We start from the raw sequence: 16,132 nt of genomic DNA on the forward strand, positions 1-16,132 counted from the left end.
TGTTCTTAAACACCGCTGATTGGCCACTGTGTTCACATGCTCAACAGAAATGACTGTGATTGGTTGGTGCAATGGCCTAGTGGTTAGTGAGCTGACATGTGGTGAAATCCTGACTCGAGGACATTTCCCAACCCTACCCCCCTCTCTCTATCCCACTTCGGTTCCTGTCTGATTACTGTCCCATCTAATAAAGGCAAAATGGCCAAAAATAAGTGTTTAAAAAAGAAATGACTGTGATTGGTTGGTGCAATAGCCTAGTGGTTAGTGAGCTGACATGTGGTGCAGAAGCACTTCAGGGCGTCCTGAGTTCAAATCCCGACTCGAAGACATTTCCCAACCCTACACCCCCCCTCTTTATCCCACTTCGTTTCCTGTCTGATTACTGTCCCATCTAATAAAGGCAAAAAGGCCAAAAATAAGTCTTTTAAAAAAGAAATGACTGTGATTGGCCAATTGTTGAGCACGTGAACACAACGGTCAATCAGCGGTGTTTAAGAACATGCTCAACACTGCACAAATGTTAGTGGGAAACGGATGTTTTTCTAATTTTAGTACCGATTGGTACTGAACTCCATACTTTTGACAACCCTAGTTTAATTTATACAACTTGAAATTCATTCATTCATTTTCCTTCAGCTTCAGTCCCTTTATTCAACAGTGGAATGAACCAGCAACTATTCCAACATATGTTTTACAAAGCGGATGCCCTTCCACCTGCAACCTAGTACTGGGGAACACCTATACACTCTCACATTCACACACATACCTTACGGACAATTTACTTTTTTCAATTCACCTATAGCGCATGTGTTTGGACTGGGGGAAACCGGAGCACCTGGAGGAAACCCACACCAACACGACAGTGCTAACCACTGAGCAACTGTACTGCCCACAAGTTAAAATTGCTTAATTCAAATTAAACTAAATGTTATTTTGATTCAACTCAAAAATTCGAGGCAGCAAAAGTGCAATCTTTAATGTGCAAAATACTGATTTATTTTAACATGTGAACATATTAACAACAGAACATGTTCACGCACCTACAACAGCATAGAAATAATTAATAAACTAAATAAAAATAATAAAATAAATAGTCCTGCCCTATATATTTTTTACTTAAATTACAAATTTATATTACAAAACGAAAACACTGACTGAATCCTTTTTACGAACCAGCATAGGCTGTTTTTTCCCATCATATATTTTTTTTCTGTCATTTGATTAAAGAATGAAAAAGGGTTGACTTATTTCAATTGTGAGTGGACAGCGCACAACGACAAAAAACGGTAAACCATTCAAAAGATGCGCCTCTCAACGCAAAAATGTGTTTGCTGTGATCGGCCCCTTATGCAGCCAAACTTAAAAAATATATTTGATAATTTTTTTATCATTTAACTGATACTGTACCATTAATCGGTTAAAAACGCACCCTTTCGGTTAACGGTTAATCGATTATTTCGATTAGTATACCATTAGTATTTTCTTTTTTAACTTGCGAATGCTGGAGTTTATTCAGAAAATGTGTTTCCATCATAGATCATGATATTGTTTTCTTATTGGACAAAAAAGTTTGTCCTACTCAGTTGTGTGCATAAGTTTTGTATGCGCGTTTCATGCAGTATTACAAAAATGTGCATAAAAAGAGGATCATGGAACAAAAGCAACTGATTGGCTGAAGTTAAGATAATAAGATTTTGTACAGATGCAATTATACAGGGTCAAGTAGGATTTCCAGTATTTGTTTTTTTCCTGACCTGTAGATTTTTGTTTTCTTTACAAGACAAGTATTTTTTTTTTATATAGTTTTTTATATATATTTTGGTCCAAACTGACATGACATATAACATCACGCAGTTGCTTCAGATTTGTCAACTGCACATCCATGATGCGAATCTCCTGTTTCACCACATCCCAAACGTGCTCTATTGGATTGAGTATGGTGACTGTGGAGGCCATTTGAGTACAGTGAACTCAATGTCATGTTTAAGAAACCAGCCTGAGATGATTCACGCTTTATGACTTGGTGCATTATCCTGCTGGAGGTAGCCATCAGAAGATGGGTACACTGTGGTCGTAAAGGGATGGACGTGATTAGCAACAATAGTCAGGTAGGCTGTGGAGTAGACACAATGCTCAATTAGTACTAATGGGCCCAAAGTGTGCCAAGAAAATATCCCCCACACCATTACACCACCACCATCAGCCTGAACCTTTGATACAAGACAGGATCGATCCATGCTTTCATGTTGTTGACGCCAAATTCTGACCCTACCATCCGAATGTCACAGCAGAAATTAAGACCCATCTGACCAGACGTTTTTCCAATCTTCTATTGTCCAATTTTGGTGTGCCTCAATTTCCTGTTCTTAGCTGACAGGAGTGGCACCCAGTGTGGTCTTCTGCTGCTATAGCCCATCTGCCTCAAGGTTCGACGTGTTGTGCATTCAGAGATGCATACATCCGTTGTAACAAGTGGTTATTTGAGTTACTGTTGCCTTTCCATTAGCTTGAACCAGTCTGGCCATTCTCCTCTGACCTCTGGCATCAATAAGGCATTTGCACCCACAGAACTGCCGCTCACTGGATATTTTCTCTTTTCAGACCATTCTCTGCAAACCCTAGAGATGATTGAGATGCATGAAAGTCCCAAATTGCCTAAATGCATTGAGTTGCTACCATGTGATTGGCTGATTAGTAATTTGCGTTAAGCAGTTGGACAGGATGTACCTAATAAAGTGGCCGGTGATTATATATATATATTTTCACCTATACAATTCAATGTCTATGTCTCTACCGGTTTTCGAAATTCTTCAAAGTACCTTATTTTGTGTTCAATGGAATAAAGAAACTCAAACAGCTATGGAACAAATAAAGGGTGAGTAAATGATGGGAAAAAAAAACCCATTCTTTGGGTTAACTATCTCTGCAACTAAACTATTTTGTTGTCATCTCTGTGTAATTCTCGAAAAATCACATTATGTAAACAGTGATGTCATAAAATAGTATGTGTTCAGTCTGTAGATCTGTGAAAGGTCTGACAACACTACCTGTAGCTACACTGTATTTCAATCCAAAATGTAAACCAAACTTATACTCTAAAACTGGAATATCACATAAAACAAACGTCTGCTGCTTTATCCATTAATGCCACCCCATGTTTATCACCACACAATTAACAAAAGAATGGCTTTTTGATGCACAACGTGGAATGTATCAGGTCGATGTGTTTTCGTCGTAGTTTATGAACATTTAAAAACATTTTATTTTTGTTTTTTTGCATGTGAATAGGGTCTATTTTGTCAAAACTGACATCTTTATGCAAATTTTAATCAAACGCTCAGAAATAAAATTGTGTCTGTGCATCATCATGCACACATACCCTAAAGTAGGAGCTATAAATACTATTTCACCAGTGGGATTTAAACCTGCACAGATCACAGACAACTATGTGTACAACCACTGTGCACAACCTGCTGATAGCTTGATGCACATCAAATGTGCAGCAACATACAAGTCAGGCATTTTACATGTTCAAGTTAGTCATGAAAAACTGGAAAACTGTACGCTACTTATGAATTCTGCCTCCAATGTTTCACTCAGCGCAGATGAATTATTGTGTAGCAGTCACACACACATCATTATTTTAACCTGGACAGAAATCCCAACCCCATCATCTTTCTTATTCAGAGCTGAAGATTACTAATCACGTTCATAAGGCAAAAGGGCCTTTTGATCAGGCAGCACCTCTAACCCATTAGGGCGGTAAGTAGTCTCTTCAGCTGGATCTCCCCTTAATTACCTTGACAGACTCACTGCTGCAAAATTGGATGGGACTAATCATGTTTGCAGAAGGGTTGTGGGTTCATTTCAAACTTCCACTGCAGCGTGAGAGACTTTTAAGTCCAGCTAAATTGCCTTTGTTTGTCTGTCAGTCATCTTAAATGGTGTTGCGTAACGGCGAGTGACTTGTTTAAAATCGCATATACTGTACACTGATCTAAGGCTCACATTATGTAGCAGTTGACTTTTAGCAAAATTATGAAGCAAATAATACACTGCAAAAAATAAAATGTTCATTAATATTAAGAAAAATTGTCATTTATGTAGTACAGTAGCATCTCAATTAGCAGACACATCTGCATCAAGCAAGCAAATAGCATGGATTTATTATGTACCTATTACGTACATATTATAATTTATTACTATTCCCAACAGGTGTAGATTTGGGGTACCTGTATAGTAAGAATGTGTCCCTATACCAGAGTTAAGAAACTGATTCCTAAAAATAGCTATCACAATTGTGACTAAATGTAGAGTATAAGTAAGGTATTGCATGTGATATTAATGTTGTATCAAGTATTATAAAAGTTTTCAATTAACAAAACAATAAAAGTGTGTTATAGAACCTTACCTTTCACTAAATTAATATATATATATATATAAATATATAGTTGAAGATAGAGTTGAAAAATTATTAGCCCTCCTGAGTCATTACAACCCCGTTTATTTTTTTTTTATCCAATTTCTGTTTAACGGAGAGAAGATTTCTCAACATAATAGTTATAGAAACTAATCACTAATAACTGATTTATTTTATCTTTGCCATGATGACAGTAAATAATATTTTACTAGATATTTTTCAATACACTTCTATACAGCTTAGTGACATTTAAAGACTGAACTAGGTTAATTAGGTTAACTAGGCAGGTTAGGGTAATTAGGCAACTTATTGTATAATGATGGTTTGTTCTGTAGACTATCGAATAAAAATATAGCTTAAAGGGGCTAATAATTTTGACCTTAAAATGGTTTCTAAAAAATTTAAAACTACTTTTATTCTAGCCGGAATATAACAAAAAATATATATATTATGAGACATACTGTGAAAATTTCCTTGCTCTGTTAAACATAATTTTGGAAATATTTAATAAAAGGAAAAAAAAAATCAAAGGGGTGCTAATAATTCTGACTTTAATTGTGTGTGTGTGTGTGTGTGTATATATATATATATATATATATATATATATATATATATATATATATATATATATATATATATATATATATATATATATATATATATATATATATATAGTTTTATCAGCTAATGCAGGTAGTTGATACACCATGCATTCCTAATATAAATTACCATTAGGAATTCATTTGTTTTAACCTCTGAGACTGCGGACAGATTTTGTGTTAATGTCTATGATAAATAGCCTATAATAAATCAGTACAATAAAGTGTGAGTTTGAGTTTGCAGGAGGAAGTGAAATAATTTTTATGGACTAAATTAAAATATATGTGGCAAAATCAACACTAACAAACAATGAGGCTGAGCAGGATGTTAATATACATTACTATTTCACTGCCACTGTACAAAGGTACAATAGTATGGCAAAGCAGCAACGAATGTATTATATTACATTAAGAAAAAGGCACCAAAAATTACCACCCCAGGTTCTAACTGACAGTCCCTATGAACCGCAGGATTGTGTGACCTTTCCAAAACACACACCCCACTGAAGCATTGAATGAAGTGAACAAAATTGCACCGGTGCCTGGTGACACATCAGTCTGAAATTCACAGTATTATTCATTTGAGTTCATTTGGCTGGAGAGAAGTATTTCAAAAGCACCTTTGAATTCTACAAAAAGGCTAGTTTTAAAAGTTTCCATCTGGGAAAGCAAGGTTAAAGCCACACTTTTACTGTACAGATGACTTATTTATTATAGAGCTTTTAAGGCAATTAGTCATTTGCAGAGATTTGGACATAAAATTTTTATATATTTTTTTTATTAAACTGCATAATGAGTGAGAAAGAAAAAAATACACAATCGTAATATACAAACAACTTGAAAGGATTAGTTCACCTGAAATTTAAAAATGATCACTTCATTTATTCCACCTCATGCTGTTTTAAATTCATACGACTTTCTCATTTTTGCCTCATACGAGGACATGTTTTTAATACTTCATTGGTCTTTTCCATTTATGACTAAGCTTCAAAAAGAATTAAAAAGCAGTCTATAATGCATATATGTGCTTCTCCTAGTGCTCTAAATCCAATTAAAAGATGAACAGAGTGAAATATACACTCACCGGCCACTTTATTAGGTACACCGTACTAGTACCGTGATGCACCCCCTTTTGTCTTCAGAACTGCCTTGCTCGTTCGTGGCATAGATTCAACAAGGTACTGGAAATATTCCTCAGAGATTTTTGTCCATTTTGACATGATAGCATCAGGCAGTTGTTGCAGATTTGTCATCTGTACATCTCAAAGGTGCTCTATTGGATTTGGATCAGGTGACTGTGGAGGCCATTTGAGTACAGTGAATCATTGTCACGTTCAAAAAAATAGTCTGAGATGATTTGCGCATTATAGCATGGCGTGTTATCCTGCTGGAAGTGGCCATCGGAAGATGGGTACACTGTGGTCATAAAGGGAGGGACATGGTCAGCAACAGGTAGGCTGTGGCGTTGACACGTTGCCTGAGTGTCCCAAGAAAATATCCTCCACACCATTACACCACCACAAACCTGAACCATTGATACAGATGGGATGGATCTATCCTTTTTATGATGTTGACACCAAATTCTGACCCTACCATCCAAATGAGTTACTGTTGCTTTTCCATTGGTCTGACCATTCTCCTCTGACCTCTGATATCAACAAGGCATTTGTGCCCACAGAACTGCAGCTCACTGGATATTTTCTCCTTTTCAGATCATTCTCTGTAAACCCTAGAGATGGTTGTGCGTGAAAATCCCAGTAGATCGCCAGTTTCTGAAATACTCAGACCAGCCTGTCTGGAACCAACAACCATGCCATGTTCAGTCACTAAAATCACCTTATTTTCCCATTCTGATGCTCAGTTTGAAATGCAGCAGATCGTCTTGACCATGTCTACATGCCTAAATGCATTGAGTTGCTGCCATGTGATTGGCTGATTAAAAATTTGTGTTCACAAGCAGTTGGATGGGTGTACCTAATAAAGTGGCCGGTTGGTGTATAATTTTATTACTTGAAAATCTTTAATCCTTTAGCTGTATTTGGCACAATTCATAAATTTATGAGAATTAAACTCTAAAAAGTGATTAGTTGACTTTAAAAAAATTGAGTAAACCTATTGTCTTACAAGGATTAAGCATATGTGCATAATTATAAAATTTAGGTTCTGAGTTACAATGGGTTAACTCACTTTTTTTAAGTAAAGTAACCATCATTCATTTGTTAATTTTCCTTCGGCTTAGTACCTTATTTATCAGGGGTCACCACAGTGGAATGAACCACCAATACATACAGCATATGTTTTAGGCAGTGGATGCCCCTCCAGCCACAACCCAGTACTGGGAAACACCCATACACTCTCGCATTCACACTCATACTCTACGGCCAATTCACCTATACTGCATAACTTTGGACTGTGGGAAAACCCGGAGGAAACCCATGCAAACACGGGGAAAGCATGCAAACTCCACAAAGAAATGCCAACTGACCCAGCCGGGGCTTGAACCTGCAACCTTCTTGCAATGAGGAGACAGTGCTAACCACTGAGTCACCGTGCCACCCAGTAAAGTAACTAATTGCTTTTTATTGTTTCATAAAGTAAATAAATGTATCTCTAAGCTGAATAGTTTTAATGAATCAGATGTAGTTCTAACACTGCCAAAGTAATATATAAATAAATATAATCAAACAACACAAGCTTGAGTGTTTTTGTGTCTGCCACTGATAAATAAATATGACACTAATATAGCCAATAGTTGGTGACTAGTTTTAATGAGTGATTCATTGAATCATTACTTTAACGATTCATTAAAAAAATAATAATAACAACATAGTGAGCTTTACACATTGAATCACTGAATCACTGGCTCACAAACAAATTAAAACAGCAATTAAACATTACAGTTTTTTTCTTAAATGCACCAATGTTCTGCTTTAGCTTTCTTTGGAACTATTTTTGGTTGATAAAACAGAAAAAAGGTAATATTGTGTCCAAAAATGTTCTGCATGATTAACATATTGTTTATTGAACTGCTGTAAAAACAATGTCACAATATATTAAGCCAGAGATCAGTTTTGCTTTATAATATCATTCATCCTGCATTCTACTATCCCACAGTCAATGTTTTTGGACTCTCAGGACACATTGTTAAAAGGAATATGATATTACTCATATTTATTATCAATATTAATGTTATCAATATTTATTATCAATAATATATATCAGCAATATTATTATCAATATTTAAAAACAATTAATATTGCAGACCTCATTCTTTTTCCTTCGACTTAGCCTCTATTTCAAAGGTCACCATAGCAGAATTAACCGCTAACTATTCCGGCATATGTTTTACACAGCCAGTGTTGGGGGGTAACTAGTTACATGTAAGGCATTACGTAATTTAATTACAAAATAAATGTAGCAGTAATCCGTTACAGTTACTGAAAAAAAAAAAAAGAGTAATTAATTTACAGTTACTTTTGAAAATGTTAAAGATTACAATTGGGGTTACATCTAAAAAATTTCTTTTAAAATCTGGGATATGTTGAATAATATTAATCTGTTGCTTTGCCTGTTTTTGATATGCACAATGCTTTCTGCTAAGGCCATTTATTAAAGCGGTGCTAATCTGCTATAACTACATTTCTCAGTAGCGTGGCGGTAGAATCGCTACTTTCTAAATCAAATAGCTTTTCAGTAGCGAAGCTATTTTATTAGTCAAGTAGCACAGTAGTGTCTACACACCCACACCAACATTCATGGGATATATATATATATATATATATATATATATATATATATATACACACACGCACGCACACACACACACACACACACTGAGGTAAATTTAGTTTATTCAATTTACCTATACTGCATGTATTTGGAATGTGGGGGAAGCTGGAGGAAACCAAAACCAAAGAAGAACATGCAAACTCCACATAGAAATGCCAACTGACCCAGCTGGCCGGAACCAGCAACCGTCTCGCCTTGACAGTGCTAATCAATGAGCCACCATGCCGCCCTAGTGCAGACCTCCTACATTCAATCCAGTTTATAGAACAAATTCATATGAATCATTAAAAAAACTAACTGATTCAGCTGATTCATCACTGAATTAACAATGACTGTATGGCTTCAGAAGATGGTCCTTGTTGATTCACTTAGCTGAACTTCAGATATATCAGATGAATCTGGTTCGAAATTAAATCATTCAGACTGGGTTTGTGAACTGGATCCACTGATGACATGGGCTCTTTTATGACAGTTTTAAGATGCATTGTACACTGTAAAAAGTATCTGTAAATTAGCAGTCGTTTTCCGTATTTTGTTGTTTTTTTTATTTTCCCCTTTTATTTATGCTTTTGAATTTCATTATGGGACTGTGATCTTTCTTATAACAACTTTTAACCTTGGAAAGTTACTTTTATTTAGATTTATAATAGTTTTAAGTGATATATTGTCTGGGTTGGTGTTGTAGAACACGAATACAAAAACCTTGTAATAAACTGCCAGTACATTTGCTGTTATTTTACAGACTTATTTCTGTATATATTCTTTTTTTATACATTACATTATTTCAAATTACTAAAATGTTAAACCACTTTGTTAAACTGAATTTTTAACATTAAATGTCGACAGACAGTTAATAACAGATACCTTTTTACAGTGTAGCACAGACTTCAGAACTGGAAAAAAAACAAGATAATATGAGCTAAAATGTCATGGGCGATGGAATTATAAAAGAATTTCCATTTTTGGAGTGATATGTTTTTGTTCTCTAATTTAACAGTTCTCCCATTGTCTATTGTTATCCTCGAGCAAATGTGGCATTCGGTAAAAACAAGTTATCTTTTGTTTTTATGTCTCAAGGTCAGCAGAGCACCAAATAATATTATCTTTAGGTAAAAAAACTCAATTCCACAAAAAAGGCATTTGCATGGCCTTGGCATAGAAATCAAATAATACAGAAACCTTGAGGAGGGGGGGACGGAGCTCGAAGTTTTTTTACGCACAATCCTCTAGAATTCCACACATAGTACAATCATGCATCTGATACCAGCTACATCAAAATACCAGCTGGAAGAACATGCATAAATGCATGCACAGCTGCAGACTTTACTAGGAATACACCATCCAAGCACCTTTGAAATACTCATTTTGAACTGGGTTAAAAATAAAATAAAATATAAATTTCTAAAAAAAAAAAAAAGATATTAATAAAATGAAATAAAAATAACAAAAAATAAATAAATAAATAAAGTTAAATTTAAGTTTATTGAAAAAATAAATAAATAAATAAAAAGAAAAAAAATTAATAAAATAAAATAAAAATTATTAAAAAATAAAATAAAATGAAATAATAAAAAATTATAAAAAATAAAATAAAAATGTATTAAAAATAAAATAAAATAAATATAAATTTCTAAACAAAAATTAATAAAATAAAATTAAATAACAAAAAATAAATAAATAACTAAAAGTTAAATATATGTTTATTTTTAAAAAACTAATAAAATAAAATAAAATGAAAATAAAATAAAAAATATTAAAAAATAAAATAAAATAAAATGAAATAATAAAAAATAAAAAAATAATAAAATATGTATTAAAAATAAAATAAAACAAATAAATAAAATTTAAATTAAAATAAATAAAAAAAATTAATAAAAACAAATAAAATAAAAATTATTAAAAAATAAAATAAAATAAAATAAAATAAAATGAAATAATAAAAAATAATTTAAAAAATAAATAAAAATATTAAAAATAAAATAAAACAAAACAAATAAAAAATAAAATAAAAAATAAAATAAAAATTATAAAAAAATTTAAATAAAATAAAATAATCAAAAAAATAAAATAAAATAAATAAAATACAATAAAAATCTTTCCTGCTTCATTTTCCCAGGAAAAGCACCCATCAGTGTAAGCGGCTAATATACCAAAGACTACAGTGGGAATCACATCACTTGCTATCTGTGACCTCCATCAGTAAACTATTTGTCATTTAGAGCTTCAGATAAACCCTGAAAAGATTCTATCACACAATTATTCAAACATGAACCGAAATGGAAATGTTGACATTTCAAAATCACTCTTCTCCTTTTCTGTCTCTCTGAACAGCACAAAAAGTCTCATTTTATAACTAGGTCACATTTCATTATCACGCTTTCATTAAAGTTCAAAACACTTTTTACCTATAGACTTATATGTAATGTGCACATTTAAACAAGATCAGGATAATATATTTATTAAAAAAATATGTTTGGTAATAGTGACTTTATATAAAAAGAAGTAAGGTATTTAAATGATATGAACTAAATATTTGATTATTTTATATTTAATTCACAGCAATAAATATATACTGTACTGTATATGTTATTTTTTTTTAAGAACATCAACTTAATTATCCTTAGATAAATATTTCACAATTCTCCATAGTTTGTAATTGAAGAGTGTTACCAGCAATGATTCATGAGATTGTAGTTCTGGCCCTCATTATAGATTTTAAGGGGTAGTTCACCCAAATTTGAAAATGTTTAGTTTACTCTCCCTCAAGTAATTTCAAACCTTTATGAGTTTTTTTCCTCAGTTGAACACAAAATAAGATCATTTGAGGAAAGCTGAAAACCTGCAACCACTGACATTCGTAGTAGAAATAAAATACTATGTACGTCAAAGGTTTCAGGTTTACAGCATTCTTCAAAATATCTTATTTTGTGTTCAATAGAGAAAATAAATACACAAAGGTTTTAAACAAGTAAAAACATTTACCCATTATTCAGACCCCCTAGCTTTTCACGATTTTTTTGTGATTTCTTTGTGATAAACATGATTTATTTTGTGGCGGTAATTCCCAGATATGTTTTAATTTTTATGATTTGAGAACAAATTTTGGTGTTATGATGTGTCAAAGTTTGAATTGGATATTGGACATGTTAAGCCCGGGAAGTTTTCGAAGCATAATTGTAAGTAACCAGGCTGCAATTTAGCATAAATTCACATATAAAATAAAATAAAACAGAAATTGTGTGGTCATTTTGAAATTGATCTCAATACAGATGAGCATGTGAAATGATGTCAACACTATAATTTGTTCATTAACTGCTAAATTCTAATGGGATTAGTTACTTGTCTTCCCTTCATGCTTATGAAAAAGTCCTTGAGTATGACAGTTTCATAGATTTTTTTTTAGTAAAATGATCAACACACAGTAGAAGTGTAAAGCTAAATATTATGTTTGGCTCATTAAAATGATTAAAATGTCACAGCGTCCTGTGAATTTAATTACTGGATACAGCAGAGAAAGATCAGTGAGGTGACGCTAAATCATTTTAGCTTGATGTGTCTAAAACCAGTTAAATTTCATGCTGTGTTGATAGCTAGTCATTTTATCATGTGGATTTTTTGAATACGAAAAAGAAACATCAAATATTTTCTGCAGAATATATATTTATGAGTATATGAATATATGTGAGTTTTTGTTGTCAATAAAAAGTTATGTATACACCTATAGAGGATAAAATGCCTGTTAAAAATGAAATAAAATAGGCACTGAAGTATCATATTTTCAGATTTGTTTCCACTTTCACTGACAAAGATTTCTTTACCAGCATCAAAAATCTAAGTATTTTAATTTCTTGTAAAATATAATTGCTGATATCAAAAACAGGCTTATTGGCAACACAAGAAGTTTAACATTGCTGTATAAGAGCGAACCGCCTGGATGTACTTTATCCCATTTATTGCACTGCTTTTTTCCCCACAAAACATAAATGTAATTAGTTTCTAATCATTTATTACATTATTAATTATTTAATCAATGGCAAAGTTGACAAAAATAATATTGATTAATGAAGCATTTACTAACCTACATACTATTCAGTCAGAAGATGGCGCCAAACAGTCAAAAATATAGATGAGCAAATAAGGCCATGAACAATGTAGCCTGATCTCACAAGGAAACGTAACTATTTTACGTGTTGTCAGTTAAGTAGCTAATACATACAGATCCGTAGAAGTTCAGTTGTACGAAGTTATGTTTTTAAAAACGAGGCATGGCTGCCAGCCCCACCCCTAAACCTAACCGTCACTGGGGGGGCAAGCAAATTTTACTAAATTGTATGAATGTGATCGTACAAATTAATTCGAATGAGCCAATAAATCAAAAAGTTGCTGTGAGATTGCATTGGAACAATGATGTACTTGGGTAAGCATTAAAAGAATAAACATTTAAACATTACAGTTCCCAAACTGGTGACGCAGTAGGTAGTGCTGTCGCCTCACAGCAAGAAGGTCGCTGGTTCGAGCCTCGGCTGGGTCAGTTGGCGTTTCTGTGTGGGGTTTGCATGTTCTCCCTGCATTCGCGTGGGTTTCCTCCGGGTGCTCCGGTTTCCCCCACAGTCCAAAAACATGCGGTACAGGTGAATTGGGAAGGCTAAATTGTCCATAGTGTATGAGTGTGACTGAGTGTTTATGGATGTTTCCCAGAGATGGGATGCAGCTGGAAGGGCATCCACTGCGTAAATCATGATGGATAAGTTGGTGGTTCATTCCGCTGTGGTGATCCCGGATTAATAAAGGGACTAAGCCGAAAAGAAAATGAGTGAATAAATGAGTTCCCAAACTGCATGAACAACAAAACGCTAATTTTGTATTTTATTTAATGATATTAAGAAGTAGCATTTTAAATAGTGGAAATGTATTTAGTTGCTTATCAAGATTGATTGGAAATATCAAGAATTCATTACCTGTAAATTAATAAAAGTCACAATGGCTTGCCTATGTCCATTAGCTATGCGCATATGGAATTAGTTTGCTGTTTCCATCGCAGTTATGTGCATCCTTTCTTACCGAATAAAAAGTTTATCCTACTCAGTTATGCGCATGTTTTTTGTGCGCATTTTCAAAATTTATGCGCATCTTGCCGTTTCCATCAACATTTTTTATGCGCACATCCAAAATGTGCATAAAATTAGGTGGATGGAAACGTAGCTATTGACAATATTTAAGGTCATGATCTCAATTAGGGCTGCACGATATTGGAAAAATAGGAACAATAATTGAATAATCAAATGTAAAATATCACTGCATAGTCTTCGTATTATAAACAATTTGATAAAACTGATTGTTATTCATTTGTCAAAGTTACAAACGGTAGAATTTCTTATGCCTGAATGCTTATATTAACAATTAGCCTACAACATTTGCTAATTTAAATTACTAGTAATTTAACAAAATAAAGGCAAGAAACTGTAAATGTAATTCAACCAGAAAGCAATCAATACTTGGTATCAACAGTTGAATCTGAAAGGCAAGTGCACTGTAAAAAATGCTGGGTTCCACACAATAGATTTGTGTCATCATGAAGGTTAACATTAGGTCAACATTAAGTTAGCTTGTTAGTTATTAAAAATGTAAGTGGATTCAACATAGAATAATTAAGTTGAACCCCCAAAAAACTCAAGAATGGTGTTGTTTTTAAATACATATGAACAAACAGCAAACGTCATTTTTTAGTGTGTATGGGGATATTTAACTAGTGAAAATACATTTACAAATTTTGAAACATGTACTGGTTTTGATGGTTTTTGTGGTGGGAACTATTAGAACTATCTTCTCTGATTGTGTTTTCTTCACAGCAAAGATGATCAGCATTTTAACAATTTCAACAGTTGCGAATGAATAAAAGAGAAGTGTCGTGTACTCACTCTTGAGCGCGCAGATCAGCTGGTGTCCATCTTTAATCAGCTCTTTGATGAACTTGTTGGTTCGATCCAGCTCGATTTCATGGCATTTGAGTCTTTCTCTAAAGTCCGGACTGTCCACAAACGAGTCACTGAACTCTAAAGTCGGCAACCCCATAATCCGAGCTGAACTAAAACTTCACAAAACAACGAACTGCGGTTTCCTCAAAGACACTGACCGATCCGTGTCATCATCATCCTCATCTTCCTCGACATCCTCTTCCAAAGCTGAACGCGGGAACTTGTTGCTGCTCTCTTGCAGAGATTCAGGCGAAAAGTTTCTGTCTTCACTTCCGCGCTCTGAACTTTCATCCAGACAAACTTCTGCAGAGCCAAACTGAGTTCATGAGACTCCTGCTGGCTGCATTAGAAAACACCAGCAGACGACCGGCATCTGTAAATCTGTAAGACATTTTACTGTACGTTCAGCACTTTCATTTGAAGTCATAAACATCATTTTTATTTTTCATAGCAAATAGTACATTCACTCAATGCAGCAACTGAAAACGTGTTTTTGTTTATTTAAAGCTAAAAAGTATTTATTTATTTATTTATTTATTTATTTATTTATTTATTTATTTATTTAGTGTTTAATAGAGTAGCCTATTATTTTTGTTTCTTAGTTTTTATTTTATAAAATTACTTCTTTCTTTCTGTATTTCTTTCTCTTCATTTCTTAAATATTTACTTAGCTGTGTATTTATTTATTAGTTATTGAGTTGATGAAAAATGAAAGCAATATTCATTGAATCGTTTGTTTAATAATCAATATTATTATTACTATTTCATTTAAGGTTTAACGTAATATTTGATAACCTATTATTTTTATATTTCTTATTTCATTTAAATAAATTATTTTTTCTTTCTTTTCATTTATTAATTATTTATTTAGTTTTGTATTTATTAGTTATTGAGTAAATGTAAAATGAAAACATTATTGATTGAATTGTTTGCTATTAATTAATTAATTAATTATTTTTTTTATTTAGTATTTAACGTAAGATTAGATAGCATATTATATTTATTTATTTTTATTTTAAATACATTCTTTCTTTTTTCTTTTAATTTATTACTTATTTATTTAGTTTTGTATTTTAGTGATTGAGTTCATGTAAAATTAAAACATTATTCATTGAATTGTTGGTTATTAATTAATTAATTCATTTTTTAAATTTAGTATTTAACGTTAAGATTAGATACTAAGCCTATTTTTTAGCTTCCTATATATATTTTTTTTATTTTAAATTTATTATTTCTTTCTTTCTTTTATTTTATTAATTATTTATTTAGTTTTGTATTTATTAGTTTTATGAGTTTTCATTTATTAATTATTTATTTAGTTTCATATTTATTAGTGATTGAATTCATGT

The 16,132-nt window shown here is 32.6% G+C and overlaps 1 protein-coding gene across 1 annotated transcript in view; it reads right to left on the reverse strand.

Moving 5' to 3' along the window:
• Positions 1 to 15,075, reverse strand: part of LOC130245273 (rho GTPase-activating protein 42) — a 377,423-nt gene extending 362,348 nt beyond the window's left edge. The window contains exon 1 of the mRNA XM_056477913.1: positions 14,727 to 15,075. Within this exon, the coding sequence (XP_056333888.1) occupies positions 14,727 to 14,880 (154 nt within the window). The 5' untranslated portion in view covers positions 14,881 to 15,075. The remainder of the gene's footprint in view (positions 1 to 14,726) is intronic.
• Positions 15,076 to 16,132: the final 1,057 nt, after the last annotated feature.

The sequence above is a fragment of the Danio aesculapii genome, chromosome 18 (genome assembly GCF_903798145.1).
Source record: "Danio aesculapii chromosome 18, fDanAes4.1, whole genome shotgun sequence".
NCBI lineage: Eukaryota > Metazoa > Chordata > Actinopteri > Cypriniformes > Danionidae > Danio > Danio aesculapii.